Below are 15,219 nucleotides of genomic sequence, written 5' to 3' on the forward strand. Positions count from 1 at the left end.
TCTGGCGACAGCATTTGTGCTTGTAAGATTGATTTATTTGTTTTTCCCTACACTGCTTGCATTGGCTCAATTTGCTTGGAGACGGCAAATTTGTAACTTGAGAGTGGGGAGCTTTTTGGAGCATCCTCGAGCATATCTAAACGGAATAATGCAGATTTTCAATTCTCTCAAGGAGCCTTGCAAGAAGCGTAATTTGCAAGAAGGAGCAATGAATGCTAGAGCATGGGCTTCCAAGTCACTTGCTACAGTTTCAATAGGCGATGCAAGCAATAGTAGGGGTGCACCGATAAGTGAATGTCGCTGAACTTTGTCCGACATGGGAATTGATATACAACAACAAGCGGTCTGGCTGCAAGGCCTACTGTGCAAGGCAGAATCATCTTGATGTACCTTGATTATAGTTTAATTTGAGGTCTAATGTTCTGTTAGAATGTGAAATATGTTGACTTATAGTATTCGTTTTTCTCATTTGTTCATATATGATTTAGTATACATTTTTTTTTTCATTTATGAAGTAATGATCGAAATCCAATTTGTATATATATACTATAAGTGAGAGACTTGATGTGCAATATGCATCTTTGTTCCTTTCACTCTATAATTAAAACAGTTCATTTATTAATCAAACTGAACCAAATCAAAACCAATATTAAATTTTAGTTACTGAATCAAAATTTTGTTTTATTTATTCCTAAAATATGATTTAGTTTTATATTTTACTTTTTTTTAATCAAATTAAATTGAACCATGCTCACCACTACTTTCAGCATTTGGATTCATAAATTAAACACCTACATACTTTAGATGATGAGTTGAATTAAATAAAGTAAAATAAATACTTAGAAAATCAGTATTTAATGTTCTTAGTGCTGAACAAAGATTCATAAATTCTAGTAGAAGCTAGCTATTCATCAGCTGGAAGCCTGGAAGGTAAACAACGATCCCCTAGTTTTCTGCTTCCTGCCTTCCTTGTTGCTTATTGAGAATGTCGTCCTTCACTGCATAAGGCCGGAACAGCTGACGTGGATGTGACCATCTGTCTCCTCACCTCCGTTCAGACCATTAATCAAGTTCCACCGTGGCCACGTCATTTTTCACAATCTGCCAAGACTAGTTTTAGTGATTCTAAATAATAAGGATTAAGGGGTAACCAAATACTTAAAAGCACCATCAATGCCATAACTCACAAACACAATCGCGGAGAAAAAAAATACATATAGTGTTGGCACCGTGAAATTATTGAGCTGTGAATCTCCTACGTACTTAATTAGTACCTGTGATATGTATTCTTTAATTCTTTTATTGACGGAACCATCTAAAGCTCTCTCAGCAAGCTCATACACCAAAATACTACCTTCAGGACCATTAACTTTGTCTTTCTGCAAATATCTGCAAAAACATGCCAGCGTGTTCGTGTAAAGCAACATACATAGTAAGTAACTATTTGCAACAAGATCCATCCATCTCGCTAGTGTCACCTTTGCTGGACGAGCATCTCCAATGCCTGCTTCATGTTCCCCAGGACCGGATGGCTTTCATCAATTTCATGTAACCCCATTCGCCTCAAGTGATGCCAAAGATTTTCTGCACAGCAAAAGCAGACAACATTATATTACATCGCATAAAAAATAGCATGAACATAAGGTTTTTTGCTTTTCCATTCAACTGTTTAGTATCCTCCAAATTATTATATCAAATGACAGTCCCATTACCCTCTATGACTTTGCCACCAGCCAGGTGCACAATACTGATTACAACAAATGTAAAACCAGTCATGTGCGTTGTGTTTGCATCCTCGACATATTTCCTATATATATCAGCCGGTAGCTTACTGATGAGAACATATGATTTAGCATCAGAAACACCTGCAATTGATGAATCATATAATTACCAAAAATGCAATCCAACAAAAAGTACAAGGGCATAAATGCAATCTAATTTCTAAATGTCTAATATCAGCCACCAACTTGTCCACGCAATGCTTAATCCATGAGAATTCCTTAGCTTTCATAATCTAACTACATGTAATATGAAATTCACAATCACAGTATTCATTTGGAGCAACAGCAATTGAATTAAGTAGAAAAGTTGAAAGAAAAAGAGCAAAAAGGTGTGTACTTGGTTGTTGAGTGTTAGAAGAAGGACGAGATCTTTGAAGTTCTCGCATTTCAAACCCGAAAATGGAAGAGAGCTTAGAGATGGCCTCGTTAATAACCAAAGCAGGAAGCAGACGCTGACGGTAGTTTTTGGTGACAATTTGAGTAAGCTCGTCTCGTTTAATAGGGCAACCTGAATTATGATGCGTCTTGAAAAGCACATAGCGGATCACTTCTGCTACAAGCTTGTCTTTTTCCTCTTCTGATATGTTCAGTTGACTCCAATCTTGACTTGAATTTGCCATTCCTGCGTTCCCACAAGTTAGAGAACAAAATTCAATTGAAATTATTTTTTTAACAATTAGAATTGGAACTTTGCGGATTTTGTTTACTGTGTTAAAGATGTTCTTTTCAATTGAAAAAACTGGGAATCGGACTGAAACCCTAATTTATTAAGTCGTGTTTGGTTGAAGGAGACATGAGAAATTTTCAGGTGACTCAAAGCGGGAAAATGGAGTGGCGGGAGGGAAAATGGGGTCCGCTACAACTTTAATTCTCACTCAAATTTACTGCTCATACATTCGTACCCGTGCGTTACAAATTATCAAACGTAATCACATCTTTTTAATAATTTAAATTATCAAATTATTAAATAAAAATCGAAAAAAAAATAAAAATTTAGTGGAGCAATAACTCCAAATTCTCCAAATTGCAATTTTTATAATGATAAAAAAATACATGCTTTTCCCCATCAATTATGTAAAGAATAAAAGCCGAATGATCTAAAAATGTCAAACGTTTAACACTAGTTTATTTTCTATCCAAATATATAAAACGTTTCAATAATAGCTAATATTTTCACTAAAATATTGGTCATAAATAATAAAAGAAAAATACATACAATACAAGTAGATAGATCATACAAAAGAGTTGAAACTAAGCTTTGGTTACTCTCTGAATGACAATAATATCCTTATTTGCATTGACTCTCTCACTTCCTCACAAGGCTATGCTTTGGTTTTCAGGTAATTTCAGGTATGCAAGCAATGTCCAAGCAATGAGCTGTTACTTTTGACTAGTCTTCATGAAAATGAAGCTCTCACATATGGATGAACATAAACTGATCACAAACTTTAGTATATAAATAAGTGTTGCATTTTATTAAAATTGGTTCAAGTTATAGCCATGGATTTGTATACAATTATTTTCCCATTTCTCTTTGTTTTGATTGGTTCTCAAGCAGGTTAGTTTTTAGTTTGAAGTAGTTTATGAATTTTACAATTTTGATGCTTGTAGTTTTAATGTTGAACTGTTTTCTGCAATTTAAGCTGCGTATGATCATTTGGATCCAACTGGGAACATTACAATCAAATGGGACGTGATGGCATGGACTCCAGATGGTTATGTAGTATGTATCTATTTCTATAAACTTACAGTTTTATGTGTTTCTTCAATTATTTCAGCAATTTAGATCCCGGAATGCGAAGGAAAAACTCGAAACTATAGTAAATTTTTTAGAAAAATAGATTGTACATAAAGTTTAGAGTTTTAGAATTCTTTTCGAAAGCGAAATGAATGTGGAAATTTTGAAGGTTTTGTATGTGATGCAGGCAGTGGTGACTATGACAAACTATCAAAAATACAGGGAAATATCAAAAATAAGAATATAATATAGTTATTATATTTTTACGAAGAAAATGAGTTTTTATTTATGCATACAGTGAATATGATTTATAAAATTGAGATAACTACTATATAATTTTTTTTATATCGAATCGCTTTCCTACTAAGAAATGAGCGTCTAAATTTTATTATTTATATGAGTTTGAAGAATTTTGAACATGTAAATATTTGGGAATCTGAGAAATCCAACTTCCTCGAAGTTTTCATGCATCACATGAAGAGCTATATTATACTAGAAGACTACAATAAAGCTGCAAATTTTGCGCGTCTCCATTCTCCACAAATCTTTAGAATGAGTTCTATTAAATAGCACCGCGAACTATGCAAAGCAACGCAAACCAAAACTTAAATATGATATGACTATGGAAACTAAAAAAAACATATCCCTAGTTTAGAAAAAAGGTTTGTTGTTTCCAGAGGGATAAAGATAGTGCTTACCACCCTCCTCTGGAAGATCTGATGTCCAGAGAGTGAGATTATCCCTTAGAAGCTGCATGATAAGAGTGCTGTCCTTGTATGACTCTTCATTGAGGCTATCAATTTCTGCTATTGCTTCATCAAATGCTTGTTTCGCCAGGTGGCATGCCCTGCACGAAGATGATTATCCAAAAATTATAGTACATAATCCCACAAACAGTATTAGGAGTTCCATCATCCATGTGCTGACCAAAAATTTATTAAAAATATGTACATAATTTTTTGGTGAAGAAAGATAGGAGGGAGAAAAAGAGAGAAAGATAATAACCTTTCAGGAGAGTTCAAAATCTCATAGTAAAAAACAGAAAAGTTCAGAGCCAGGTCAAGTCTGATTGGATGAGTAGGGGGTAGGTCCGTTGATGCAGTAGCAGTGGCAGCCTGCATCATAAAAAAGAAGATCAATATGTTGAATAATCAATTATCTTCACCCTTGAACATTGTCGATTGACAGAATGATGTAGAGGAAAACAATCCAAGATGAGAAGGGAAACTGAAAACACCTCATAAGCCTTAAGGGACTGATCTGCAGCTTCCTTGCGTTCATCAGCAGACTTAAACTCAGCTAAATAACGATAGTAATCTCCTTTCCTGCTCAAAGAGAATAGCAATGAAAATGTACGTGCAGATCCAATACAAGTAAACAGATGCTACAACTGACACAATTTACATTCAAGCCAAAAAGCACAGCAAATTAGCAAATTCAATACCAAGGATTAAAAACCAGAAATAAAAAGATCCAAACACATTATTTATTTTGAACCAAATTCACTTGATGAGCCACGACCAAAGTTTGTACCTCCAACAAAATTTAACATATGAGTTGTTCCATGCCAAAAATCATAACAATAATGTCATAATAGATCAAAACCAACAGAATGTGGTGATGTGGAAAGGATAACACAAAATAGTTTTTAACAAAAATCTCCTTCATGGCCACTCTTTGTTCATTTCTACAGGTAGATTTCTATTCTTATTCTGCATCAACAGCTTTGGCATCCATAGGTATCTAAGTTAGAGCTACATATATAATTGTTTATGAGATAAAATGCAAATTATTTCCAAAGGAAAAAAGAGGAGACTCACATCTTATAGTAAAAAACAGTGGATTCCCCGGTGGTTGCAGAGGGAAGAAGATGGTGATCAATCACTGATAGTATGTCATTGCAGATCTTTAGAAGCTCCTCTTCCTCCGTCTGACAGTACCCCTTAATTCGCCACGATGCCCTTCTTGCCCCGATCACGTTTTTGTAACCAACAGACACCAAATTCCTCTCCTCCACTGTCAATTCCACATCCAACTTAGCTACTTTCTTCATTGCTTCCACCATCTCTACAGTAAATAAATAAACACAAACGCAGCACTGGATTAGGTTAATCATGAATAACTTTTCACACACCAATGAGAGACAAAATGTTTAAAGAAGAAGAATAAAATCAAACGTAAGCATACAAATTCCTAATCTATGAAGCGTAAATCAATCAGAAGAGAAAGCGTTATAGAAATGAACATTTACCATCGTATCGCTCAGCTTGCTCTGCAACTCTGGCTAAGTGAACTTGTTGCTCTCTCTCCTTCTCCATTTTCACGTTTCTTTTCTCCGAGTGTGTGTCATATTTTGGCGGAGAGATGGTGATGAGCGTTGGATTGTGAAATGGACGATTGAATGATCTGATGGAGAAATGTGAGACGTTGATGTTAGGGTTTGAATGCGTTGATTTTCGATTTTTAATTAATAGTGTGATGTTGACTAATTGGCCCAGCAAATAATGTTTGTCTTTTTTGTGGTTACGAGTTGTACCCGTAATCATGCCGTAGGCTCCATTTCCCGTTATCGCCATTCTTCCGCTTTTTTTGTATCCGTTTTCTATGAATTTCTGAACCCAATAATAACTTTTTTTGTTTGTAATTATGAAAGGGGGAGCGCTTACAAAAAAATTGATCCCACGATTGCTGTTTAGCTAATTTTATTAAACCAGGATGTTAATATTTCCGTAAATATTAGGTCTTCAAATCAAGAAATTACAGTTTTTACATATAGAATATGATCATTTTTAGATCATCTTTATATATCTTTGGTACTGATAATAACAAAAATAACAGTTTTAAAATTACCTATATTTGAAGATAAAAAAATAAATTAAATTTATCATTGGAAACTGTAGAGTTATTCTTCTTTCTTAGTATGAAAATATAATGCTTTAGAATTTTACTATAAAGAAAATCAAATTTTCTATTATTAAATCAGATCAATGTTATTGATTAATCTTGCTTCCCAATTCATCTTACATTTGATCTTTAACAAAAATGATATTAATCTAAATTACAAATTAAATAGGTGACAGTTTATGTCACTGACACATCCGAATCAGCACACTTCTTTTCGAGTTGGAATACTTTTTTATACGATATAATACAATATTAGCTATTATTGAAACGTTTTATATATTTGGATTGGAAAATAAACTAGTGTTAAACGTTTGACATTTTTAGATCATTCGGCTTTTATTCTTTACATAATTGATGGGGAAAAGCATGTATTTTTTTATCATTATAAAAATTGCAATTTGGAGAATTTGGAGTTATTGCTCCACTAAATTTTTATTTTTTTTCGATTTTTATTTAATAATTTGATAATTTAAATTATTAAAAAGATGTGATTACGTTTGATAATTTGTAACGCACGGGTACGAATGTATGAGCAGTAAATTTGAGTGAGAATTAAAGTTGTAGTGGACCCCATTTTCCCTCCCGCCACTCCATTTTCCCGCTTTGAGTCACCTGAAAATTTCTCATGTCTCCTTCAACCAAACACGACTTAATAAATTAGTCCGATTCCCAGTTTTTTCAATTGAAAAGAACATCTTTAACACAGTAAACAAAATCCGCAAAGTTTCAATTCTAATTTTTTAAAAAATAATTTCAATTGAATTTTGTTCTCTAACTTGTGGGAACGCAGGAATGGCAAATTCAAGTCAAGATTGGAGTCAACTGAACATATCAGAAGAGGAAAAAGACAAGCTTGTAGCAGAAGTGATCCGCTATGTGCTTTTCAAGACGCATCATAATTCAGGTTGCCCTATTAAACGAGACGAGCTTACTCAAATTGTCACCAAAAACTACCGTCAGCGTCTGCTTCCTGCTTTGGTTATTAACGAGGCCATCTCTAAGCTCTCTTCCATTTTCGGGTTTGAAATGCGAGAACTTCAAAGATCTCGTCCTTCTTCTAACACTCAACAACCAAGTACACACCTTTCTGCTCTTTTTCTTTCAACTTTTCTACTTAATTCAATTGTTGTTGCTCCAAATGAATACTGTGATTGTGAATTTCATATTACATGTAGTTAGATTATGAAAGCTAAGGAATTCTCATGGATTAAGCATTGCGTGGACAAGTTGGTGGCTGATATTAGACATTTAGAAATTAGATTGCATTTATGCCCTTGTACTTTTTGTTGGATTGCATTTTTGGTAATTATATGATTCATCAATTGCAGGTGTTTCTGATGCTAAATCATATGTTCTCATCAGTAAGCTACCGGCTGATATATATAGGAAATATGTCGAGGATGCAAACACAACGCATATGACTGGTTTTACATTTGTTGTAATCAGTATTGTGCACCTGGCTGGTGGCAAAGTCATAGAGGGTAATGGGACTGTCATTTGATATAATAATTTGGAGGATACTAAACAGTTGAATGGAAAAGCAAAAAACCTTATGTTCATGCTATTTTTTATGCGATGTAATATAATGTTGTCTGCTTTTGCTGTGCAGAAAATCTTTGGCATCACTTGAGGCGAATGGGGTTACATGAAACTGATGAAAGCCATCCGGTCCTGGAGAACATGAAGCAGGCATTGGAGATGCTCGTCCAGCAAAGGTGACACTAGCGAGATGGATGGATCTTGTTGCAAATAGTTACTTACTATGTATGTTGCTTTACACGAACACGCTGGCATGTTTTTGCAGATATTTGCAGAAAGACAAAGTTAATGGTCCTGAAGGTAGTATTTTGGTGTATGAGCTTGCTGAGAGAGCTTTAGATGGTTCCGTCAATGAAAGAATTAAAGAATACATATCACAGGTACTAATTAAGTACGTAGGAGATTCACAGCTCAATAATTTCACGGTGCCAACACTATATGTATTTTTTTTCTCCGCGATTGTGTTTGTGAGTTATGGCATTGATGGTGCTTTTAAGTATTTGGTTACCCCTTAATCCTTATTGTTTAGAATCACTAAAACTAGTCTTGGCAGATTGTGAAAAATGACGTGGCCACGGTGGAACTTGATTAATGGTCTGAACGGAGGTGAGGAGACAGATGGTCACATCCACGTCAGCTGTTCCGGCCTTATGCAGTGAAGGACGGCATTCTCAATAAGCAACAAGGAAGGCAGGAAGCAGAAAACTAGGAGATCTTTGTTTACCTTCCAGGCTTCCAGCTGATGAATAGCTAGCTTCTACTAGAATTTATGAATCTTTGTTCAGCGCTAAGAACATTAAATACTGATTTTCTAAGTATTTATTTTACTTTATTTAATTCAACTCATCATCTGAAGTATGTAGGTGTTTAATTTATGAATCCAAATGCTGAAAGTAGTGGTGAGCATGGTTCAATTTAATTTGATTAAAAAAAAGTAAAATATAAAACTAAATCATATTTTAGGAATAAATAAAATAAAATTTTGATTCAGTAACTAAAATTTAATATTGGTTTTGATTTGGTTCAGTTTGATTAATAAATGAACTGTTTTAATTATAGAGTGAAAGGAACAAAGATGCACATTGCACATCAAGTCTCTCACTTATAGTATATATATACAAATTGGATTTCGATCATTACTTCATAAATGAAAAAAAAAATGTATACTAAATCATATATGAACAAATGAGAAAAACGAATACTATAAGTCAACATATTTCACATTCTAACAGAACATTAGACCTCAAATTAAACTATAATCAAGGTACATCAAGATGATTCTGCCTTGCACAGTAGGCCTTGCAGCCAGACCGCTTGTTGTTGTATATCAATTCCCATGTCGGACAAAGTTCAGCGACATTCACTTATCGGTGAACCCCTACTATTGCTTGCATCGCCTATTGAAACTGTAGCAAGTGACTTGGAAGCCCATGCTCTAGCATTCATTGCTCCTTCTTGCAAATTACGCTTCTTGCAAGGCTCCTTGAGAGAATTGAAAATCTGCATTATTCCGTTTAGATATGCTCGAGGATGCTCCAAAAAGCTCCCCACTCTCAAGTTACAAATTTGCCGTCTCCAAGCAAATTGAGCCAATGCAAGCAGTGTAGGGAAAAACAAATAAATCAATCTTACAAGCACAAATGTTGTTGCCAGAGCCAAATATGTCTCCTGCCTAAACAAATTCTCTGGAGATCTTGCCCATGAAAATGAACAGCTTTCATGATCATAATTGTCATGTTTCTCGTGATTTGACTGATGAATAATTTTGTCAAGGGGTACCTTATTCAATGATTCAGTTTTAATACCTGCAGTCAAGTAATTTGTCATTAGATTCGAATAGACGAATTCCCTGTTAATAATAATAAAGGAACATAGAACTGTCATTTTTTGCTATCCAATACAAAAAAATTGAAAGGTAGATGAAGATAATAGATATTAACACGAGAAGAAGCCACCTAAAATTTCTAAGACATACTACAACTATCTCGAAGGTATAGACTTTAATCATACAGACAGATGAGGAAATTATAACCAGAGACTCAGACTCTAAAAATAAGTCTAAAAGAAAAGCCTTACCAGTAACATCTGCATAAAAAGCAACAAGGGAGCCCAGATTCCGAGAACCTTGATAGCGTTCCCGCATTGTAGAATTTAAAATGAAAAGAGTCGGAAATCCATGAACTCCATACTTCGAGAGTATGCTGCAGAAACACTCAAACAGTCAACAAATGGTAAATACAACAAGAAAAAGGAATTTATGAACATGTTCCACTAACAAACCTCGGCATGATGGACGATTCTTCAATTGCGAAATGAGCGACAGAAGGATAGAAAGAAGAAAGCAGGGAAAAGCTTGGCCTAAAGTTCCTAGAGAAAGGACACCACGCTGCGTAGAAGAGCACAGCTACATATGTATGACTGTTTTTATGAACCAAATTCAACGCCTTTTGTAGTGAAACCTCGTCACCCTTTACAAGATAACAAAATTTTGAATTATGCCATTTGACCAAGCATATTTATCAACCAAAAAAAGTGAGCTTTGAAAACCTAAAATTAACAGTAAGAAAATATTAGGCACATTAACATTATCTCACCAACAACTATGTGTCAGTGTAATCCTTTTCATAGCTTGCAAGCCTCGGAAATTTGAAAAGCAACGGTTAAAAGATAACTGAACTAGCCCGTTCAAACATTTCAGAAAGAGTAGCAAAAGCATTTTCTGACTGAACTACGCCCCCAATAACAATAAGTACGCATTAGAACACAAAACCCGGACACAAACAAATACTATGCAACAAAACAAAACATACACAACTCAATCACGTATTCAAGTTCCAGCTCGCACGGGCAATCGCACCAATTAATGAAAAACAATAAGCTCGGAGAAAAGCAAAACTAAATTAATTACTAGAAGCATGTAAAAATTTATGATATGAATAACAAGAATATGAGAAATAAGTTATACCTCTGTAACACCAAAGAAACTAGGAGAATCAGAAGTAGCGGTGCAGGTTTGATCTAGAAATTGAAAGATCGAATCTAAAAGGGATTCTCGCGAACACATCAAAACCTCCTTGCTTCTACTAATGCTCCTACTGAGGTCGGCGGCGGTAGCGTCAAAGGCGGAGGCAGAAATTGAAGTCTTTAATAAAATTATAACGAGCGGCAAGAGCATCGCGATCCGCCTTTGGCAAACCCTAGCTCCCATTATTCAAACCCCCCAAAAAAATGATAAAAAAGAAAGAAAGAAACTGAAGACCTAGAATAATAAAAATAAAAAAAATCAAGAAAGGAAGGAGGTAGATGAACGAAGCAGGCACATTTTAGCTGAGTGATTTCATATTTTTTTAAAATGGGAACCTAAAAATTAAAGACGAAACTAAAAAATTTGATTCTTTTTAAAAGGAAAAATAATGTTGGGTTCGTGCCGCGTGAGGTGAGAGAGACAAGTAGTTTTGGGAATTTCTTTATTAAAGAAAAAGATGAATTGAATAATTAATGTTTTAAAAAGAGTCTGTCTGGTTTTAGCAAAGGGGAGGAGGAGAGGTAGAGCCGTCGAGGAAGGTAAAGTTGTAGATAACGAATTTAATTAACTTAAACGATACCGTTTTACTGTTGCTGGTATGATCACCCACTTCTTGTATTCCTACGTGTATCCACCTTACGCGGTCGCCAAGGAGCCAACCAAAATTTTATTATTTTCTTTAAAAATAATCGTGATATTGATTGTTCTTCTGTAAATTAAATTTTACTAAGTTTTAACCAATTCAATACAAATATTCATGTTTTTGCCAGTAAAATTTCTCTTTAGTTTGTCTTTTATTTGAATAGTTAGTTGTCTTTCGGACATCTCAAAATATTGATAAGTTTATTACATTAATTTGTTGGAATATTAATTTCATCTTTCATTAATTTCAAATTTTTATAATTCTTTTTATATTTTCTTAATTTGCCAAAAGGCCTCGTCTCTAGAAGCACGGCTCGCGAGGCATCCCTCTCGCAGTAGGGTTCCATATCTCGTTATCATTAATACTTATTTTATTCATTAGAAAAATTAGTAATCTATTTAATTTTCTAAAGTTTTTTTTTGATAATTGAAAGGAGAAGCGCTTGTGAGAGAAAATAAACTCACGACCTCGTTATACAGTGTTTATACCATTTGAGCTACAGGTCATTGGTATTTTCTAAAGTTTATTATTGATCAATAAGGAGTTGTTTAAAAATAATTTTTACAGTACACTTGATATAGGTAAAAAAAATAAGTGTTTTCAGAAGATTAAACTAATAATGGTGAATATATCTAGTAAATAATTTAACTTTTTTTTTAAAAAAAAATTGTGTAAAAATATAATCTATTTTTGTGGACAAAAGTAATATTTTAGGTTAAAAATACTTTTACTCATTTTTATCATTTCATACAATATTAACAGTTTGGAAATAAAATACAATACAATTATTAGTAACAATAAATAAAGAGAAATGAATATATGAAATTTTGTTTTTTGAAATGTTTAAACTACTACTCCTACAAAACATCTAAAATGAAATATTCAAAAAAGAAAAAAAATGACTTTTAAATTAAAATGAAGAGAGCTTATAGAGCTTGCTTATTTATTTCTAATAAAGTAGTACATAATTAACACTAAATTATGAAGTTGACCAATTATTTGATGTCTAGCAGCAAGTATATGCCTCATTTGGTTGGGATAACCACTCTAAAGGAGTAAATATTTTCTATAAAACAATATATAAATCTTATTTTATTTACATTTTATTATTCTTTGAAAAGTTGAGGATCTTAAAAAATCACTGGCAAAGGCCTAAAGAAACTCAAACAATAATCTCCTACAAACTTATCAATTGAATGAAGTGTCCTGGCACTTAGATGTTTAAACGTTTTGTACCTTCTGCCAATATATATCTAACAACTAATTTGGATTAAATCTATTTCTGATAAAAAAAAAATGCTTAAATGAAAGACATGTTCTTTTATCGTATCAAAAAAGTCTTTTTTAGTTGTATCATAGTTTTTCTTTTTTAAGTAATGCAAACAATTAAACATAGGTTGCAATAATGAGCTATACAAATAAAGCTAAAATATAATGTTATTTACCACATGATATTGTATTGAGCCCCAAAAATAAACAGGCATAAGCCTAATTCATGAAGACGTCCGGTCCGGATTCGACCTGGAACATGGACGAAAGTTGCCATGAAGCTGCTGCATCTGTACATCAATGCGAAATCAATATATATTGAGATTGTGTATTTATGTCATAACTCGTTCCCCCCGACGTCGGATTTTAATATTATCAAACGCTAAAAAAGTATGATCTGATTACATGTTCAATATTTATGACCCAGTAAACCTTTAATATTTTGCCTAAAGGTTTACAAAAGTTACGTAACAAATCCAAACGATTCACATTTTTAGCGATTTAAGCCAAACATTTAAAAACCATTACGAAACAAATCTAAACGTTTCCCATTTTTAACAATTTAAGCCAAACGTTTACAAACGTTACGAAACGAATTCAAACGTTTCACCTTTTTTATCGATTTAAGCCAAATGTTTACAAACGTCACGAAACAAATCCAAACGTTTCTCTTTTTTATCGATTTAAGAAAAACGTTTACAAACGTTACTAAACAAACACAAACGTCTCACCTTTTTATCGATATAAGCCAAACGTTTACAAACGTTACGAAACAAATCCAAATGTCTCCCCTTTTTAGCGATTTAAGCCAAATGTTTTCAAACGTTACGAAAGAAATCCAAGTTTTTCACCTTTTTAGCAATTTAAACCAAACGTTTACAAACGTTACGAAAGAAATCCAAACGTTTCGCCTTTTTAGCAATTTATGCCAAAAGTTTACAAACGTTACGAAAGAAATTTAAACGTTTCCCCATTTTAGCGATTTAAGACAAACGTTTACAAACGTTGCTAAACAATTCCAAACGATTCACATTTTTAGTGATTTAAGCCAAACAATTTCAAACGTTACAAAACAAATCAAAACGTTTCCCCTTTTTAGCGATTTAAGCCAAAAGTTTTCAAACGTTAGGAAATAAATCCAAACATTTCACCTTTTTAGCGATTTAAGGCAAACGTTTACAAACCATACGAAACAAATCCAAGCGTTTCACCTTTTTAGCGATTTAAGCCAAACATTTACAAACGTTACGAAACAAATCCAAGTGTTTCACCTTTTTAGCAATTTAAGCCAAACGTTTACTACCTTTACGAAACAAATCCAAGCGTTTGACCTTTTTTTAGCAATTTAAGCAAAACGTTTACAAACATTACGAAATAAATCAAAATGTTTCACCTTTTTAGCGATTTAAGCCAGATGTTTACAAGCGTTACGAAACAATACAAGCAATTCACCTTTTTAGCAATTTAAGCCAAACATTTACAAACGTTACGAAACAAATCCAAGCGTTTCACCTTTTTAGCAAATTAAGCCAAACGTTTACAAACGTTACGAAATAAATCCAAGCGTTTCACATTTTTAGCAAATTAAGCCAAACGTTTACAAACGTTACGAAATAAATCCAAGCATTTCACATTTTTAGCAAATTAAGCAAAACGTTTACAAACGTTACGAAACAAATCCAAACATTTCACATTTTTAGCAATTTAAACCGAACGTTTACAAACATTACGATACAAATCCAAACGTTTCCCCGTTTTAGCGATTTAAGCCAAATGTTTACAAACGTTACGATACAAATCCAAACGTTTCACCTTTTTAGCGATTTAAGCCTAGTGTTTACAAACGTTACGAAACAAATACAAGCGTTTCACCTTTTTAGCAAATTAAGTTAAACGTTTACAAACGTTACAAAATAAATCCAAACGTTTCGCATTTTTAGCAAATTAAGCCAAACGTTTACAAACGTTACGAAATAAATACAAACATTTCATATTTTTAGCAATTTAAACTAAACGTTTACAAACATTACGATACAAATCCAAACGTTTCCCCATTTTAGCGATTTAAGCCAAAGGTTTACAAACGTTACGATACAAATCCAAACATTTCACCTTTTTAGCAATTTAGGCCAAACGTTTACAAACGTTACGAAACAAATCAAAGCATTTAACATTATTAGCGATTTAAGCCAAATGTTTACAAACGTTACGAAAAAAATCCAAGCGTTTAACCTTTTAAGCGATTTAAGTCAAACGTTTACAAATGTTACGAAACAAATCCAAGTGTTTCTCATTTTTAGCAATTTAAGCCAAACGTTTA

At 33.4% G+C, this 15,219-nt stretch overlaps 3 protein-coding genes and 1 long non-coding RNA gene across 5 annotated transcripts; 2 read left to right on the forward strand and 2 right to left on the reverse strand.

Annotated features, from left to right (window-relative positions):
* Positions 1-812: 812 nt before the first annotated feature.
* Positions 813-6,110, reverse strand: LOC126686689 (14-3-3-like protein GF14 iota). Of its 2 annotated transcripts, XM_050380876.1 has the most exons (10): positions 5,771-6,110; positions 5,340-5,586; positions 4,757-4,844; positions 4,525-4,634; positions 4,218-4,366; positions 2,119-2,403; positions 1,713-1,865; positions 1,479-1,584; positions 1,275-1,389; positions 813-1,101 (listed from the first exon to the last, which is right to left on the reverse strand). In XM_050380876.1, the coding sequence occupies exons 1-10, from the start codon at positions 6,093-6,095 to the stop codon at positions 1,063-1,065; spliced, it is 1,617 nt and encodes a 538-aa protein (XP_050236833.1). In that variant the 5' UTR covers positions 6,096-6,110; the 3' UTR covers positions 813-1,062. The 2 variants fall into 2 exon arrangements, with proteins under 2 accessions (XP_050236833.1, XP_050236834.1); XM_050380877.1 differs by lacking the exon at positions 2,119-2,403.
* LOC126686693 (uncharacterized) lies at positions 2,984-3,765 on the forward strand. The gene is made up of 3 exons (XR_007643987.2): positions 2,984-3,339; positions 3,425-3,504; positions 3,707-3,765. It is a non-coding gene; the product is annotated as an uncharacterized LOC126686693 (long non-coding RNA).
* Positions 6,111-7,179: 1,069 nt separating the features above from the next.
* LOC126686691 (uncharacterized) lies at positions 7,180-8,808 on the forward strand. The gene is made up of 5 exons (XM_050380879.2): positions 7,180-7,498; positions 7,752-7,904; positions 8,033-8,138; positions 8,228-8,342; positions 8,516-8,808. The coding sequence occupies exons 1-5, from the start codon at positions 7,216-7,218 to the stop codon at positions 8,552-8,554; spliced, it is 696 nt and encodes a 231-aa protein (XP_050236836.1). The 5' UTR covers positions 7,180-7,215; the 3' UTR covers positions 8,555-8,808.
* Positions 8,809-9,312: 504 nt separating this feature from the next.
* LOC126686690 (5'-adenylylsulfate reductase-like 4) lies at positions 9,313-11,286 on the reverse strand. Its single transcript, XM_050380878.2, has 4 exons — positions 10,928-11,286; positions 10,243-10,430; positions 10,039-10,163; positions 9,313-9,767 (listed from the first exon to the last, which is right to left on the reverse strand). Exons 1-4 carry the CDS (start codon positions 11,168-11,170, stop codon positions 9,313-9,315), a joined length of 1,011 nt encoding a protein of 336 aa, XP_050236835.1. The 5' UTR covers positions 11,171-11,286.
* Positions 11,287-15,219: the final 3,933 nt, after the last annotated feature.

The sequence above is a fragment of the Mercurialis annua genome, linkage group LG6 (genome assembly GCF_937616625.2).
Source record: "Mercurialis annua linkage group LG6, ddMerAnnu1.2, whole genome shotgun sequence".
NCBI lineage: Eukaryota > Viridiplantae > Streptophyta > Magnoliopsida > Malpighiales > Euphorbiaceae > Mercurialis > Mercurialis annua.

Coding starts and splice junctions, on each gene's coding strand:
- LOC126686689 (XM_050380876.1), bottom strand. CDS start 6,095: ATGGCGATAACGGGAAATGGAGCCTACGGCATGATTACGGGTACAACT. Junction 4,367..4,524: donor ATTTTGAACTCTCCTGAAAG/GTTATTATCTTT, acceptor ATCTTCGTGCAG/GGCATGCCACCTGGCGAAAC. Junction 2,404..4,217: donor AGATCTTCCAGAGGAGGGTG/GTAAGCACTATC, acceptor GTGGGAACGCAG/GAATGGCAAATTCAAGTCAA.
- LOC126686691 (XM_050380879.2), top strand. CDS start 7,216: ATGGCAAATTCAAGTCAAGATTGGAGTCAACTGAACATATCAGAAGAG. Junction 7,905..8,032: donor TGGTGGCAAAGTCATAGAGG/GTAATGGGACTG, acceptor TTTGCTGTGCAG/AAAATCTTTGGCATCACTTG. Junction 8,343..8,515: donor TTAAAGAATACATATCACAG/GTACTAATTAAG, acceptor TAGTCTTGGCAG/ATTGTGAAAAATGACGTGGC.
- LOC126686690 (XM_050380878.2), bottom strand. CDS start 11,170: ATGGGAGCTAGGGTTTGCCAAAGGCGGATCGCGATGCTCTTGCCGCTC. Junction 10,431..10,927: donor GTTTCTTTGGTGTTACAGAG/GTATAACTTATT, acceptor TATCTTGTAAAG/GGTGACGAGGTTTCACTACA. Junction 9,768..10,038: donor TTTTTATGCAGATGTTACTG/GTAAGGCTTTTC, acceptor ACTTGACTGCAG/GTATTAAAACTGAATCATTG.